General features: G+C 39.0%; 1 protein-coding gene across 1 annotated transcript in view; it reads left to right on the top strand.

Moving 5' to 3' along the window:
- LOC140235502 (crystallin J1A-like) overlaps positions 1–19007 on the top strand; it is an 87652-nt gene that overhangs the window by 58732 nt on the left and 9913 nt on the right. Inside the window, exon 3 of the mRNA XM_072315526.1 lies at positions 2808–2986. Coding sequence (XP_072171627.1) covers positions 2808–2986 — 179 coding nt within the window. The remainder of the gene's footprint in view (positions 1–2807; positions 2987–19007) is intronic.

Raw genomic sequence — 19007 nt, 5'->3', positions numbered from 1 at the left:
TTTGCAGTTACCAGGGCTTTGAGGGCAATGCAGGATAGTGGATATGACCTGGCAGTAGCGATGTACTAAAACTGGTAGGGCCCTCTGGGATGGCAGTGCTGCCATTGAACAGCCTATCATGGTTAAAATGGATGTTATTGTTATTATCATATGAGAAATTTAGAGGAGGAGGAAGAACCTGAGAAGATGGAAAAGATAAATTTTGTGTTGTGTGAAGATACATTTTGGCCTCACACACAGTGAGGTTATGCAGATTGAGAAATCTTGAGAAGGTGGTATGTGGTGTGGTTTGAAGAGAGGGAGAGATAGGTATGGGGGGGGGGGGAGAGCAAAAAAACATGCATTATCAGGGGTGCATTTCAGCAAGCATTTTGTCAGATATTTTTTTCTGGCAAATCTGCTCTCAGTCAGACTTTTCATGTGAATGTGTTTTTAACCATCTTGTTGTAGTACCTGATGGTATTCCAAGGTTTGCATAGATTGTGTATGCCTCTACCCTTACCAATTATATACATGTACCGTCTCTCCTTTCAAAGAATGGACTTATTTCATAAAGATTTCTCTGAAATTGAATATGACTGAGGAATATGATACAAGCATGATTCCTTTAAGATGAGCGTCTTCCACCACATGGTATGGCAATTCCCTTTCCCGCTTCTCAACCCAATTACCGGCGTACGTCACACGCCCAGGTTGCCCAGGCCAGCACCTGCTAACACCAATCATCCGGGGTTGTTTGGGTCTCGCTCGTTAGTCCACCTTCCAATCCACACATTGTCTGGCACTGTCTGATTACATTTGACAAACGTGTCTTGCGCGTGACACGACCGCTGTCGGCAAAGTCTGTCCTTATTGTTGCTGTTGTTGTTTCCTATGTTGTTTTTTGATGCCATGCCATTCACATAGATGTCAACAGGATTCATGCCCTCTTCCCCTTGGGACGTAATTGAACCATGTGTCCTTTGAATATGTTTTGGGGCAACTTGTAACGTGTTGCTCTGTTTATCTTATTTTTTGTTGGGGATGGCACATGGGAATGACATTTACATACAACTGTATTAACTTTACTGAAAAGAGGGGAGCGAGGCAAACAATATGCTGAAAGTTTTAGAGTAATGGGACCAATATGCTATTAAGTTGTTGGAATCTTTATTTACATAATTACATGAATGTGCTAATACCATATGTAGTGTATTAAGACCTAAACAGACAGAAATGCAATGTTTTAAAGTCAGAATTTCTAGTCAGAAGCACTAAATGAAAATTCTCACTAACCATCCTTGTCATGATTACACCCATAACTAACCAATGGACCTTGCTTTTTAGAGCAACAAGGGTGATAATGCAATGCATCAGGTCAGAAAGGATGCTTGGGAGCACAGAGGGAGGTAGGGTGAAAAGGGCACATGTACAATCGTAAACAATTTTATGAGATAACTCTATTTTTTTTTAACTCTATTTTTGGTTAAACTAAAAGGGCACACATGCAAACAAACAATTATGAGGTAACTCAATTTTTTTGTTAAACTAAAAGGGCACATTGTGCAGTTGTAAACAATTATGAAATAACTCCTTTTTTTTATATGTCCCTTCTGTATTTAGCTGACAGTGGATGAAAGATTTAATCTAAAAAAAAACCCTATATGACATAGTGCAGTAGTGAATACTCCTTTCTGAAGGTGGTATACATGGGTACAGGGTGCGGTGAGTTATGCTTATATGGCATCAGCGGACATAACCACTCCTGCAAGAGTCGTAAACAATATTTCACGGTGCATCGTCATGGCGACTGTCTAGAAGTCCGTGGGAGATGTCCGGGCATCCTCGATCTGACGCTGACAGTTGGTAGCTAATGATTCACGTTGAGGTCCAAGATACAGCAATGCTGATGAAGAGATAAGATGGGGTATGGGGTTGGGGGGGGGGGGGTTGGAAGAAAGATGGTATGCTCTAATGAATGGTGTGTTAATAATTAGCCAGCCTTTTATCCTTGTGCTGAAACATCAACCGCTCCAAACTGCCTTCAGCCCCCTTCTTCCTCCTCCCTAAGGAGTTTTAATCTCCCTCCAGAGCTGATCGTATCGCTATGAGATGGAAGAGCTGAGGGTCAGTTCGATGACCGGACAGTAAATTATTTTTAATAGGCCTGCAGTTGATGGACATGTAAAGCAAACGGCAGTATTAAGGTATACTACCGCTCAGGAGATGTCACTCTTTGGAAAGACAGCATGAAGTCTGGCGTGGAATCAAACGCAATGTTTGAAGTGCTTGTTTTAATGACGTTGTAGCATTTTTCAGCTGCCAGGTGCGACAGAGTTCCGGAATGGGCTTGAATCATCAAACTAGCGTGACAAATTATCCAGCTGATTTGGTGAAAAGAGCATGTATGTATCTAATGTATTCAACACACACACACACACATACACACACACAAACACAAATGACGCTCGTAATTTGTCGTAATCATTTTGAACAATTTGTATTTCCCTCCCCAGAATATTGGCGCATAGAATTAGATTTATAGAGGAAGTTTTTTGCAATAGGCATTATGTCTTGCATGGAATAAGATGAATTTTAACTATTTTAAAATCTTAAGGACAATTAAAGCCATTGAGTAAGTATATGGATATGTATGAAAATCTAAAATAATCAAATATTTGTGTATTTCTATTTTTTGTTGGGGGGGGGTGATGGCTCCAAAACAATACAAATATTCACTGTGCAAAATGTTTCTTAAAAGGAAATACTGAGGTATATGTCTTTATTGATTTAATGATTGATGATTTTTTTTTTTTTTTATTTCGAAGGATTTGACCGTGAGGCATACCAGAAAGGTCTTAAGGCCATGTTTGGTCCGGGGTCTGCCTACGACTACGAGCGATCGGGACGTCCAGTCCTTGGACCCTGGCTGCCGGGCACGATGAAGAAGTTTCTGGCCAACTACGAGGCAGGGAAGGAGAATACGGGAGACACAGGAAGTGACGATGTAAGTCCAACCAGTGACAGTTGAATCTTTGCTCCTTATCAAGAAGGACTTGATGATAAATTTTGAAGGGCTTTAAAGGGATGGTACAGTTTTGGTTGAGATGGGGTTTAAGGTTTCCAACGGTCTTTGATGATTATTTTTTGAGATAATGACAAACCTCTTATGAAATTTTAAAGAGCATAGCATTATCAGAGGATTTCAGAGTTTATTTGATGGAAATCAGTTTTAATCTGTTTGAGATATCCAAAACAAAGCAATACTAACAAAAGGTGGGACCCAACTTTTATCACGATCACTTTGTTTTACTTTGTTTTTGGATATCTCAGCCATTTCAAAACGGATTTTCATCAAATAAACTTAGAAATCCCCTCAGAATTATATGCTTTTTAACATTTCATACAGTGGTTTCTAAGTATCTTGCAAAAGTAAAATGCAGAATTCTCTCCTCAGCCAATACTATACCATCCCTTTAAGCACCAGAGGTGGTGAAAATATGCTGAAAATATATCTGTTACTATTGTAGTTAACATTGCAATCATTGTTTTTATCATTATCATGATTGTTCTTATTATACCCCCGCCAAACGAAGTTTGAAGGGGGTATATAGGAATCAGCGGACGGTCGGGCGGTCGGTCGGGCGGTCGGGCGGTCGGGCGGTCGGTCCGTTGCAAATCTTGCGTCGCGAACTACTTCCTCAGTTTTCAACCGATTCCCATAAAACTTGGCACAGATGTGTGCCTTGGGTTGTAGATGTGTAAGACGTATTTTTTGACAGTACCCAAAAGTACGTTGCCATGGTAACGGCATATTATGGGCAAAAATGGGTACAAATCTTGCGTCGCGAACTCCTCCCACAGTTTTTGATCAATTTTTATGAAATTAGGTACAGATGTCCATCTGAATATGTTAATGTGCAAGACACATATTTCCGCAGTGGCAAAAAGTGCGTTGCCATGGTAACGGCATGTTATTGGTAAAATATAGGGCAAAATGCTTCATGGCAAAACTGCTTCATCAGTGTTCTTCCAATTCTCATGGAATTCATATTGAATGTTTGTCTTAGGATATAGGTCAGCATGACACATTTCTTGACAGTGACAAAAAGTATGTTGCCATGGTAACAGCTCACATATTATGAGCCAAAATGATGGAAAATTTTGTGTTGCAAACTACTTCCTCAGTTTTTGCCCAATTTCCATGAAACTTGGTACAGATGTGTGCCTTTGGTTGTAGATGTGCAAGACGCATTTTTCGACAGTACCCGAAACTACGTTGCCATGGTAACGGCATATTAATGGCAGAAGATCAAGGAAAGATCTTGCGGATTTAACTACTTCCTCAGTTTTTTGACCAAAGCTTATGAAATGTTGTTTGGCGGGGGTATAACCAGTCGCTGTAGCGACATTTCTAGTTGTTATTGATATTAAGCACTATCATTCTTATTGCTATCATTATTAGTAGTAGTGGTAGTAGCAGTAATAACAGTAGTAGTAGTAGCAATATTAGTAATAGTAGTAGCATCAGTAGAAGTAGTAGTAGTAGCAGTGGTAGTAGCAGTAGTAGTAGTAGCAGTAGTAGTAGTAGTAGTAGCAGTAGTAATTCTGTTGGTACTGTTTTCCATATCATATAGGATTCAGGATATTTTACCACAGACCTCTTCCTCTGCTATGTTATGATACACAGTGTTACTTTCATTTTCTTCCCTCTAGAGTTATGTGCAAAAAAACAAAGGAATTATAACAATTTTCACCATGTATGCTTAAAACTCACATATTTCAAGAACGATCACTCTGAAATGTTTCAAAGGATGTGATGAGTCCCTTTAAGATTCCTGCACAGAATGCAATATGGGAATTATGATGCAGAGTAATGCTGATATGATAAGCCCATCAGGCTAAAAATAAGACGCTTGATTGATTAATAGAAGTCGTCTCACAGACGTGGCTCTGATACTCCATCTCAAATTGGATCCGCAGAGGTATGGAAAGTAAATGTGCACCCGCAGCCCTCTCCAAATTTAAATTTATTGCCATGGCACTCTCTTTCCCTAAATGCCATCTACAATGCATTTCATGAGGAATGCGGAAGCTTGTTCACTTCTACTGTGTGACTCTGTTTTTTTTTTGTTTTTTTTTTTTTATGATCATACCACACATGAAATGAGGAAATTGTTTAAACAGATCTGTTAACAATAATTGCTTGTAGGAGGTGACAAGGGCGATTAGGGATTTACATCATCCCAAAACATGGAGGAGGCTTTAAACCTTTGATTTATGCCATGCTGGTGTAGGATTGCATGTTGTAAACACACACACACACACACACACACACACACACACACACACACACACATGCACACACACACACACACATTCACACACACATGTTCATGCATGTGTACATCAGTTATGTATGGGAAGGAATAAAATGCATGTGATAGTCTTATGTACCTTCAAATCTTTATTAGTCTTGTCTCTTTTTTTTCTTTCTCCATCTCATTCTTTCTCTCTCCTCCTCTCTCTCTCTCTCTCTCTCTCTCTCTTCCTTACTCATTATTTTTCTCCCTCTCTCTTTCTTTCTTTTTGAAATTATCAAGGACGTAATATGAATCAATTCATTTTGACTTCATTTCACTCTAACAGAACACGTAATGAAAGTACAAAGTTCATGAGTATGGCAATATGATAAAAACTCAGTTTGACAAAATAGTCATGCTCTTCAAAAAAAAAAACCAAGCAAACAAACAAATATGTTGTGGATAATTCATGTAATGATACTGCTTCATGTTTGATGAGAATTAACTTTTGTCAACAGAAATCATAATGTTTTTTGCTTTCAAGATGATGTTAGCTTATTTGTTTTTGTTATTGACATTAATAACAACAACAACAAAAACAAAAACAACAACAACAACAACAACAACAACAACAACAACAACAACAACAAAAGCAGCCAGGTACCATGTAGCACTCAGTGGCATGTCCAGAAAACAACTCACCCTGAACACTGTAAAGATAGTACATCCACATCTTCTCAAGATTACTTCTTAAAGAGAAATCGGCTTAGTCGCTGATTTCCAAGAGAAATCCTGCTGAAAATTCACTTGATGCCCCTCTACCTCTGCAAATACTTCTCTGCTTTTTCCCTCTTGCTTGATATATTCATTTTCTGACTTCATCCATTTTTTGAGTACTGAGATAAGAGTGAAAATATAAAAGCATTATAGTTATGATTTTTCCTCCTTTCATGCTTAAAAAAGTGTAATTAGAAAAAAAGTAAGTCTTCTCTACATGTGTCAGTTAAGGCAAAGCACATATTTAGGAGGCATACAAATACAATAAAAGTGCACCTATAGTTTGGAAAATCATATTTTAAAGACAATGAATTAGTTTGCTCTTTTTTTTTAGAATCACACACATAATATTTGCCTTTGTATTCTTTGGGTGAAGGATTCTCTTGAATTGAATTCTTCCAACTGTCCTTATTTTCCTTCTCCATATATTTTCTTCTACTCTCTTTCTCTTTTCCTGTGGATCACCTTCTCTCACTTCATATATTCTTCTATGTCTCCCTATGATTTATCCTTTAAACCACTCGCTCTCTCTCTCTCTCTCTCTCTCTCTCTCTCTCCATCATTTGCATGAAACAGCTATCCATCCATCACTTAGGATCAGTGGGAATTTCTACTCTGCTTCTCCAAATCACAACTGAACTTCTCTCTTCCTTTCTTGTTTCTTTTTTTCCCCCTCTTTTCTGTCATTAACCCCTGGCACAGGGGTAAAGGCCATTATCAGATCAGCGGAATTTTCCTTTAGGCTGCATGCATTTTTCTATTCAGAGACCTTCTGTATTTACGGCACTTTTCCCGGCACTCTGCCTTTCAGCATAAAGTGGGTTTTAAGAATCAGCCGAGTTGTTCTTGGATGCTAAACTGTTGTTGTTTTGCAGTGTTATATATGGTGTGTATCACTGTGAAGTTGTTTCTCCTTGCACATGCTCCTGTGGCAGTGTTCTTGCAGAATGCATTATGCAATTGAATGAATTATGTATCAGCAAATTACTTCTACTCTGGGTAAAAAAATACCTTTTTTTTTTCATTCATTCTTTGGAAACACATGGTACAACTGGAAAAGATGATCAGAAAAGAAAAGATCTGTGTCAGTGTCATTCATGATTAATTTTCATGCTTTCCTGGTACCTTGGATAATGTCAAACAGATGTGACCATTATTCCTGACAAGAAATACTATAGCTCATCATTGTGTGTTATGTATGTGTGCAATGTAACATAAATGAAACAAAAGCACTATTTTTATATCGTTATTAAGAAAATCCAATATTACCTGAACATTGATGAGTCAAAGAAAATGGAAGCAAAAGGTATGAGGTGTAGGAACTAAGAATATCAAAAAATAAAAAAAAAAATAAAGAAAAATCTGTCTTGGCGGTGAAGACATTTAAGGGCGTAGTGATAAGGATTTGCAATATGTGACATTTATATCTTTTCATAGTGTGTGGAAATGTAAATGATATGCTCTCTGGTTGTGGAAAATGAGGTTGATGTACGATCCTCCATGGGAAAAGTATGAAAAAGTAACATGAACTGGGCCAAGCCTGGATAGAATTTCTGTGAAAAATCCCAGATGATGGTCATGCTTTGTGTCAGTAAGTTTGTCCTGCTGTGTGGTCTCTATCTGGTTACTTCTCTTTTTCACTTTACTTCATTCTTTAAACTTCAGAATCGCTGTGTAGTTTCGCTTTGCATCCTTGAAAAAGTTTTTTCCTTTTTTTTTTTTTTTCTTGCACAGTATTCTGTCTTTACCATATCATCCAGCAATCTAAGCAGTTTTAAAGCTCTGATATACTACAGTCAGCATAAGTGGCCAACTGTTGAACCTATCTGAATATGTTTCAGGGGATTTTTTTGTCTCTTTGGAGATGGCATTTTCTTGATTGGCCAAAAGTTGAGGGTACCTACAGTGTAAATGGTATTCTCCATCAAAAGTCATAATTATTATATCTCCTATACAAGCTGCAAAAAGGAGTATGACACTGTTGAAGCTTGTAGAAGGATAAATATTGCAAGCATAACATGATATATTATGAAAGAATTATTCCTTTGTTATGTTCAAGGATTTAGGTGTACCATTGTGTTTATTGATGTCTTCGTATCAAAACCTTGTGCAGTTTTACGTGTGACTCAGAATCAAACAAACTGTGGGTTAATGACAGTGAATCACCAAATATTATGATCACTTATTCTTTGTCCTGATAGAGTAATATAGTACTTAAGTGTGATGCTATAGCCATTTATTGCCATAGAAATTGGTTGTAAACACCATCACACCGCCCAAATATCTGTGAACACCATGGTTGCTAATGGTGCTAACCCACTGCCCGAAGTCTTGCGCGAGGATTTTTTTTTTGAACCACCACCATGCTACATGTATAACAAAAGACTGTGACATTATCACTTTGGTACTCTACACTTGACCTGATTAAAAGTTTTTGTAGGTGACAGTATGGCAAGAGTGATATTTGTGTATTAATCCATACTGTTATGGATTATTGATATCATACCTGGGGAGAGTAGAAGCAGTAGTTAGGAGTAGTACACATAATTACGCATAGCATTGTCATTTCCCATCACTAAAAAATTATCAATATTTAATTTGAAAAGTAGACAATGTATTAAAAAAAATCCCTTTAGACTATATTTGAGTCATGTGACTCACATTGTATTTAGCTGCAGCTGGCTAATCAATTCAGTCGGGATTAGATTAATTGCAGCCAAGCTTATCCCATCGCAGTGACAGCTCCCTCGCTTGGCCTGGAAGATCTCCCGGTGAAAACTTTGCAGGTTTGGCAGTTGTGTTATTCTCGCGGTAACTCGATATCGGGTCGCAGTAGTAGGAAAGAGGCTAAAGCGTCACGCACGGATTGCAGCTTAATTTGAAGTTTGATTCTCAAAGGACTTGTAATGTGTGCCTCCATACATATAAAAACAATAAAGTTTTAGTTATCTGTGTTCTGTAAGTTTACGTGTTTCAGAGCTGACTCCGTTGGCCTGAATCCGCTTTGAATAATTCAGTGGTTTCACTGCAGCTCTGGTGCAACTCAGTTGCAATTTCAGTCCATGCAAGTGAAGCACATACACGCACATGATTCTGCATATGTTACTGTAGAAGTGGAAATTTCCATTCTGGTCACCTGGTCTATGAAGATTCATTCTTTCTTTCAACATGAATTTTATAAATTACTTTGTCAGGCAAAGTTATGCATCATTGCTTTGACAATGACGGAAGTGCCTATAAACCAACTGAGAAAAAGGAAAGGTCATTTGCACAGTTGTGCACATGAGGTAATTACGAACTGGCTTATATGTCACCGAGGAGACACGAAGGTGGCATGGATTGTATTAGATAAGGCAGAGTGGGAGTTACTTATGAAAGCATGGCATGCAGCCATAAATAATGGAAGATTTGGTGATATGGGCTGTAATGTAATTACGTGTGATATGCACAGCACTAATTATGCATGGTTTAAGGAATGGAGTGCTTTCAAATTGCCATTTGATTAATCTCTTTTTAAGAAATGAATCTTCAAGGCACAAACAGCAACAGATTTGCCCACATCATAGAATTGTAGATTTTATACTTTGTAAATTGTATACTTGGTAGATTATGAAGTAAGCATCCAGAAAGCTTTTCAAGTATCCAGAACACCAGATCTAGCAGGGTGGCAATGAGACCACTTGAAAGGCTCTTGTGGTAGTAACCGGACTCTCAGTATTTTTAAAAGGAGAAGTGTTTGCGTAGACTTCAGATAATGGCATGGTATGCACCATGTGTGTGTGTAATGACGGTCTGCGACAGACTGTTTCTACGATGTATTCAAATTCTATCCATGCTTTGTTCACAAAAAGGTTGCCTGAACAGCCATTAAGCTTGCCGGAGGCTTGCCCTACCTAGCAGCAACTATTGAATGCTAAGTGAATTCCTGTCTAAGAGACTTAATTGGAGGGAGCAGGTGATTGAATGGATCAATACTAGGCAGTAGGAAAAGAAACATCCATGAATTGTAATTCATGTACATTACAGCAACGGTGTATTATGGCGAAATATTCCCAGGGATTGGAGAAAAAGCCCGTTCATAATTGCATGGTAGTACAAATAACCTTTCAATTTTCTCAGTTGGTTAGGCACTTCGCTTATTTTCAAAGCAACATAATGCTTAAGCTTGCTCTACGTAACGATTTATGGCATTCATGCTATGAATGAAGAATGAATTAGCATAGACCATGTGACTAGACTGGTCCAATCAACACTTGGGGAAGCATTTAATTCATTGTTTTGCATGTTAGGCATTAACAAACTTTTTTTTTTTTTTTTTCTAATATTGCCAAATGCTGGGCTTTTTGTCAGGTAGATGTGCTGGCATGCACCATTCGTAGGGCTTACACAAATTATCTATTATATCACAGATGATTGTCCTAGTGAATTTAAAAGCCAACATGCCTGTTGGTACTAATGACCTTTGTCTGCTTAGCAACTTTTATTTATCATTCCCTATAATACAAATTGAATTTATACACATACACACAAGCACATTATATTTAATAATAATAACAATAAATAAATAAATATCATTTATAAAGTGCTTATTGCAATGTTTCTAAGCGCTGAGCGTCTCGAAGAAAAATTAGAGAAGAGGAATTCAGTCATGGAGTAGATACAAATCGTGGTACGATGAAACACAATACAAAATACATAGAATACACATTGTAAGTTATAACTTATAGAACAAAGGTAACATATATACAGACTGTACATAATAAACCAATACAAATTACCTGACATGCGAGAACAGATGAGTTTTCAGTAATGTTTTGAAGGAGTCTACTGTCGGAGCTTCATGGACGTGGATGGGCACGCACACACACACACACACACACACACACACACACACACAAGTACACACACTTTTATTGTTTTTCCCAAAGTTAGTGAATCTTCTGTGACAAATAGAAAAGGAGGTCACCTGCAGACTGTGAAATGATCTTACAAACCACAAGAAAGTCTCCAAAATATCCTGGATTCCTCTCCTTACCCCCTTTCCCCCAGAGACCAGACAAATGACTCCAACCATCTAAACCACTGTAAATCAAGGATGTCTGACAGCCCTTTTCTCAAGTTTATTTATAATGCATCCAAGCAGATCCGTAATGAATAGATAATCCATCTAGAACCCAAGGAGCACGGAGCACAAACTGGCAATGCTAATAGTGTGTCTGCCATTCGCAAAAAGAAAGAGAATATGCTGACGGCATTATTGCCTCACTGCTCTTCTATATCCAGGACACTGCAGGTGCAGATCAGAGCTATCAGCAGCAGTCTTTGACCCCGTTTACAGTGCGAGGCGCGGCCGAGCCCGCCTTCATTTCAGTGTAAACGCGCAAAAGGCCAAATGCGGGGCCAAAATTGGCCGCGCATTTGGCCACGCTCTGGAGGTGGTCTCGGCCACGGCCGAGCCCGGCCTTTTCTTAGTGTAAACGCAAATTGAGCCTAATGCGCGGCCAATTTTAGTCTGGCTTCCAAACCCTCTGCCCGTACTATTTCGCTATTCAGGATATTAACCCCCTCAACGTCTAAAACTAGTATAGTTTAAGGTGATTTTGTCCTGCAAAGGATTTTTCCTTCGGCAAAGGCCTTTGCCCGAACTGCGACTTCGTCGCCATGAAATCCACTTGGCAAAGGGTCTGAAAACCAGACTATACCAAATTGCGTTTGTTTACAAGCAGTGCGCCACTACGACAAAATATTGAAAGGTTTGAATTAAAAGCGCGGCCGAGCCCGGCAGTGTAAACGGACAAAATTGCGGGGCTCGGCCCCGCAATTGAGGCTGGGCTCGGCCGCGGCTCGGCCCAGCCCCGCACTGTAAACGGGGTCTAGAATCACATTCTTCACACTCCATTGCTATTTCATGACCTCAATGGCTGTATTTGTCACTTTCTATTTGTGAATACCCACAAGAATGATAGTCTACAGTATGTATGTATGATTTCCTTTAATAGCAACATTCAATCAGCAGTAATTACCATTTTGGCATAAATGTGCACCATAATTGCTCTTTAAGTCGTTACGATGCCCCTACCACTTCTTCTCCACCCCCTCTTTTTAAATTGTCTGTTGTTCATATCTGCCGATCTGGTGGCAATGTTTTTGAGGTTAAGATGCCACTTTCTAATTCTTTCTTTGTCTGCAGTGATATTGTATAGGAGTGAGACGGCACTCATGAACATGTCCTTGGAATTGATTGGTTGATTTAACGGGAGTGCAATCACACACACTTAAGTGTTCCAGACGATGACTTGATGGGGATTTTAGCTCGGCAAAGAGTTTCCACATGCTCGTTTATTATCCTTTCGCACCCGTCGACTCAAATGAGCGGCACACGTCGTTCGTGCCTGCAGAGTTGACGCCGCAAATTAAACAGTGAGACTGCGACTGAGCCTGGTGATGAAACGTCGCCTTCCTCGCTAGAGGGTCATCGTTTTTTTGTCCTCTCAACATCCAAGCATTGTTCTCTCTTTTCCCGGTAGGAGGAGAGTGTGAAGCCAGTAAAGCACCATCGCCTGTTTTGAGGGAAGACAAAGTCCATGCAGTCATCTTTTATCGTAAACACAGGCATTAGTAAAGTAGGTTGATTAAAAATATATTGACGTGCAAATTTTATCCTCTCATTCCCTGTCTCCCCATTTTTGTTTTTGTTTTTTCTTTCACAAAGCATTCACAATGCAAGGCATGCATTTTTCTCTATCAGCAGCCAGTGAAATTGTAACAGATTTTTTTTTTTTTTTTTTTTTTTTTTTTACTTTCAAATGTCCCACTTTTACAATTGCATGCCCTACTTTACTTGCTGAAACTGCTCTTGAAACATCCTGTGAGGGGAATGTAATGCGAAGTTTTTTTTTTTTATTTATTTGTGTTAATTTTGTGCCTTTGTCTTTTTGATAAGGGTTAGTAGTTGTACTTGTTTTGTTTTTTCATTTTCTGGTCCCATAATGGTATTCGTGCAACAGTCACCTTGGATCACCTTGAGGTGCGAAGTAGTAATGTGGGGGGAATGAATCATGCAACTTTTTTTTCTTTTTTAGCTGCGGAAGAGAGAAATCGGTGCTGAGAGAGAGATCAAGAGAGATCAAAGACCTTTCTGTGAGATTTCTCTCTCTCTTTCCTCGAAGTTCATGAATGATGTATCCTGGCATAATGCATTTTTTGTTCCGTCAAATTTTTCACATTAACAAGCTCTGCAAAGGATGGTGTAATCTCCTTGTCTCGGCATATGTTGGCTGCAGCGAGCCATTGTTGCCAAGGGCAACCCTTCCATTTTAGAGAGAACACTCCGTGCATACGTAATCATTTTTTTCTCCCTTTTTCATGCCTGTCTAGCCTAACAACAAAGAATTAGATTGCTCTTCCCAAAGCTGACACATCGCCACAAAAGCCTGATGGAATCGGCGCAAACATCCCTGTACTAATTTTTTTTTTTTTTTGCAATTTTTTTCTTATCATCCAGACTTCAAGATTTTTTGCGTCAGTTGCAGAAATTTCCAGAGTCTCTGAATTCCAAAATCTATAACTTATTAAATTGTCAACGCATTGAATGAGATCAAATACACTTAATCTTCAGAAGACACAATGTGTTATTTTCAGAACAAGGAATAAGAGGATACCTGTAAACACCCCTTCTCTCATTATTGGTGGACATCAGGTAGCTACAAGCGAAAATGTATTATTCCTTGGTATTACTATCAATGAATTTCTGTCATGGAAGCAACACATACTAAATGTATGTTCCAAAGCTTCTCGGGGTGTTGGTGTGATGCATAAGCTAAAATTTATTGTTCCTAAAAGTGTCTTGACTACACTGTATAATAGCATCATAATGCCTCACTTGATGTATTGTAATGTTGCCTGGGGTAATACTTATAACAGCCATCTTCATAAATTGTTTATTGTACAAAAGAGAGCTATCAGGCTAATAACAAGCTCACACTTTACTAGGCCAAGTGCCCCCCAGTTCTTACAGCTGTGTTGTTTACCTCTAAACGAGTTAGTGTGTTTTAACTCATTGGCATTCATGTACAAGCTTCACATGTCCAGTTCTCCCTCCTTATTTCTAGATTTGTTCGTCAAAAACTCAGTTGTTCATTCCCATAATACACGACAGAAAAACCTTCTGCATCTACCTCGTGTAGCTACCAGTATTGCCCTAAATTCTTTTTATGTGTCTTGCATAAAAGAATGGAACATGTTGCCCTCAGATGTTAAAGATAGTACCACTTTTTCCAGATTTAAAGTGTTGGCTCGGAAGTATTTGCTTCATCGATATTCTCAGTCTCATTGATGCTGCTCCTTTTAAATTCTACATACATGACTTCATCTCATCGCTTTCCATTTGAGTAATATAGTCTAATGCCAATTATGTTTTGCTTTAAAATTCCATAGGTAGTGTGTGTGTGTGTGTGTGTGTGTGTGAGGGATTGAGGAATTCCACTAGAATTATTCTATGGCTTTAATGTTTGTATATAGTAGTGAGTTATTATATTACATGTCTTAACTTGCCTTTCCAGGGGTTCTTATTATACAAGCTTGCTTTTCTAAGACCCCTCCACTTTACATCTATATGCATCTACATGCATTGTCAATTTATATTCAATTCTGCAAATTGTTTTAATCACATATTCAACAATGTATTCCTTGTTACATATTATTGTTCTTATGTAATTTTTGTATTGTGGAAACTTTTAATAAACTTGAAACTTGAAACTTGAAACTTCTCCCTTAGATTGCTGCATTTTTGGAATTACTTTCCAGCATGAGATATACGTTGGATGCAGTGAAATTCAGACTTGCCCATTCACGATTAAAACATGAGAATATTTCCATCAAAATTACACCAGGACTTGATTGATTATGCTGCAAGCAAGCATGTAGGAGATACCTAGCTAGGTATTTAATCACGCTTGGATTAATTTACCTTCTTCAGAAAAATTGAATATCAAAACATTCTATGACTCATTTTCCTCTGGGTTGTTTTGTATGAGGCAAATACTTTGCGTAAAGCTCTTATGGTAAGGCAACTGAATAAAGATATATTTGAGCAAACAAGAATCAACATACAGGAGATAGCAATAAGGTATATGTATGCCGGAAAAGAGAGAATACTCATATATGGGCTGTCAGATACAGGTGATGAGAGTAAAAAAAAATATTATGAGATTCTGTTAGATTGCTTCTATCACAGATCCACCTTGATTGTTAAGATGACCTTGTTTGCACACTTTCACAAAAATATGAGTGTTTTTTTTTTCTCTCGGCAACAATTTCATATGCAGCTTCTGCAGCAGCAATACATAGAGAGATCCCCTGTCACATCCATGTAGATCAGGGTAATATCATAAATGTGTCATTTTTGGAATGATTCAATTTGTTCAGAGTGCGGGGGGGATTTCCACAGAGGACGTGTTCTCTATTTTAGCTCGCTGCCCTCAGTCTGTAGCGATGCTCCAGCCATTAAAATGGTGCCATCCTGGATGGACTACTCAGCGGCTGCCCAACCCCTCCCCCCCCCCCAAAAAAAAAAAAAAAAAAAGTGGGAGCGGAATGGGCCTATTATGATATTGCTTCCAAGCTGATTCACTCTGACCCACAATCAAGATATATCTATCTCATGGGCTCCCATGGTACAATCTCATTGAGTATAATGTTCTGTCCTTCTCCCTATCTCTTTCTCTCTGCCTAACTCTATCCATCTACACTATGTATCTATCTATTTATCTATCTATCTATCTGTGTGTCTATCTCTCTATCTGGCTATCTCTGTATCTATCTTTCTATCTATCTATCTATCTGTGTGTCTATCTATGTATCTATGTATGTATCTATCTATCTATCTATCTATCTATCTGTGTGTCTATCTATCTGTCTGTTTTCCCTCTTTCTGTACATCCATCTATCTTTATCTCTTCCTCTTCCTCTCTCACATTACCTTGTGCCTATGTGTTTATTTTGGTATTGATACTTTTGTATCCTTTTGTGTAATCCCTTTTCATCTTTCTTCATTTATGAACTCTGTTAGTGGTTCTTGCTCCTATAGCTCTTTAGTATTCATAAAACATATTTTTTGTGCACTTTTTTTCTCTTTCTGTTTGTCTGTCTGTTCTTCCATCTCTTCATTTCTTTCTTTTTCTATGTCTGTCTGGCTAAGACTTTTTGTCTATTTTTAGGAGTGTGTGTGTGGGTGTGTCTGTCTGTCTGGCTCTCTCTCTCTCTCTCCATTCTTCTTATCATCCCCCCCCCCCCTTCAACTTTCCCAAAGCGAGACGATATTGCCCCAGCTGGCACGTTGCACTAGGGCATGGGAGACGGATCTGTGCAGTAGACACACACAGAAAAAAAAAATTAGAAAGTTTGCATCTTCACGGTGTTCCCTCCAGATTGAGAAAATGGCCGCCGGCTTAATTGGGCTAATGCTGCTGTTGAGGAGGAGCCAATTTCATTTGGAAGGGGGAAAGTGCAAGGAGCTTGATCGCCGTGGCGATGGCAAGTGACGGGATGGATGGATGGATAGATGGATGGATGGTTTGTTGGGGAAAGGCAGAAGATGTCAAGATGGATGGGGATGGACTTGTAAAGAAAATGAATTGGCGATAATTGATTCACCTCATTTGGCTGGATTTCCTCAGGTGATGTGCCTTTCTGACATCCATGCCCCTTCCCCTCTGTACTTCATTTGTTCTCATCTCTCTTACCACTATTTGCATTGCCTGGGCAGGCCTGCTTCATAAAATAATGTTATGGTTACCTTTTTTTTTTGGGGGGGGGGGGTCTTCTTTTCCTCATGGCCTTTGTGATTCAGATGTTCATGACTCATTAATCACATTTGAAGAGTATTTGAGGAGCGAGAGGGTCATAGTGTTCAGTGAATGGGTCTTATTTTGTATGCACGGGGCATCTCCCAGCCCCACCCCCTTATCACCCCACCCTACCCCAGCCCATCTATATGGAGAATCTACACATAATGCCTACGCTCTCTCCACAGCAGTCTTTGGTTAGTTGGTTGGTCTGCATGTTTTTTAGAAGCCATATTTCTTTGTGAGGTGGCAAAACATATTTTCACTGTAGGGTTACCATCGTGTGCCATGGCCATGAACACATCTTAATTCTTTTTTTCTGCATGCATCATACCAACATGATGTTAGTTTTAGCATGCCTACAGTATGTTTTCTGAGATTTTCTCTGTAAATTTCCAAAAGGTCTCTAGATCTTGTCCTCTGTATTTGAAATCACAGTCTTTGTATACAACTCATCTAGGCTAAGGCTAAACTTCGTTGTTAATCATGTGTGTTAGCATTTGGATAAAAATGCAAAAGATTTGCCAAATTTATGTTTAGTGTACTGATGACCAAACTGGCCTGCAGTGTTGAGAGCCCATCAGCCAATTTTCTGACTGGTCAATTCCATTTGTCATCATTTTGATTTCAAGCTTAGTCGGAAAGGTTACTTCTAAATTTATTAAAATCATGAATATATGTTCCTTTCTCACACACCGATGGAAAAGCTGGTCAAGCCCTTGTCTGACCTTTGACCCCTGACTGTGCTGCTGACCACAATTTTAAATTGTTATGGGCCTAGTTAATTTCATATGTAGATTATCAAGGCTAGATACAATGAGGCTCATTCAATATACTGTAAAACCATAAATTTTTGCATGCATGAAAATTTTGTCAATTTCAGGAGGAGCCAAGATTTTTGAAATTAAAATGCATGTGAAATTTCTTGTCTACACTATATGCATTGAATGCCACTGGTAATTCACAAAAAATTTCATGCCACAAATAAGGCCCTCGGTTTCAATTTGCAAAAATTTCAGGCGCCAACTATTTCTGTTGCAACTGATTGACAAATTGCCCTACATCGACGTAAATATGCACTGAATTGATCAGTGTTTTAGTAGTAGCCATGATAAAAAATCATGGGCGTACATACTCGAGCAGGATTCGAACCTACGACCTCCTGATCACCGGACAGGCGTCATCTCCACTAGACCACCGAGCTTTCGCCCGACAGCAAGTGTTGGTTCTAATCCTTATACTAGTAGCATGCAGCGGGTACTGCTTTGTTATTCAAATTCATGAAATTCTTCGTCGAGATGTTTTCATTGCAACTGATTGACAAATTGCCCTACATCGACGTAAACGTACGTCGTAAATTTACGTCGATGTAGGGCAATTTGTCAATCAGTTGCAATGAAAACATCTCGACGAAGAATTTCATGAATTTGAACAACTATTTCTGGTTTTGAAGTATTTTTTTTTAAATCAGAGTAACAAAGTCATTTAGCTGTATCAGGGACACCCACTCATCAGACCATGTCATCATATGCAGTATTATTGAACGTTGGTAATGACAGAGATGATGATATGAGGGTATAGCCAAAATCCTAATCCTGATCCTAATCCTCAGCCCTAATCTTCACCATAAACTCTCAAAGTCTGGTTACATTAAAAGGTAAAAGGAGAAAATAGACCAAATATGGTGTCCGACCCAGAAACAGTTTTCTGGTGCACGATGGTTGCTTGCTGCTGTAGAGAATGCAAATGGAATTGAGCAATCGCACTAATTTCCCTGGGGTAAGGATGTGCCCCCTGGCAAGAATCAGGGGTGGAGCAGGAAGGGGTTGATATAGTGGTACCCAATGCATCCCCCAAGGGGAACATGTTTCCCCCCATTGCCTCCCACATCCACCCCCTCGGGAATGGGAGCAGTTCCCCCATTGATGTAGCCTAGGGCAAGGTGGATATCGCTATGACTGGTGTGTTTCATATTGTGCACAAGATACAGTATATACATTGTTTAACTTATGAGAAGTATGTTATGATGGCTGCCGGTAAGGGTGCACAATGTAGAATGTTCCAGTGGACAAAATGGGGGTGGGAGGGGGGGGAGGTCCTTTAG

This window comes from Diadema setosum, chromosome 11, assembly GCF_964275005.1.
Source record: "Diadema setosum chromosome 11, eeDiaSeto1, whole genome shotgun sequence".
Classification (NCBI taxonomy): Eukaryota; Metazoa; Echinodermata; class Echinoidea; order Diadematoida; family Diadematidae; genus Diadema; species Diadema setosum.
Note: the sequence above shows the minus strand (reverse complement) of the source record. Positions and strands in the feature narration are given on the sequence as shown.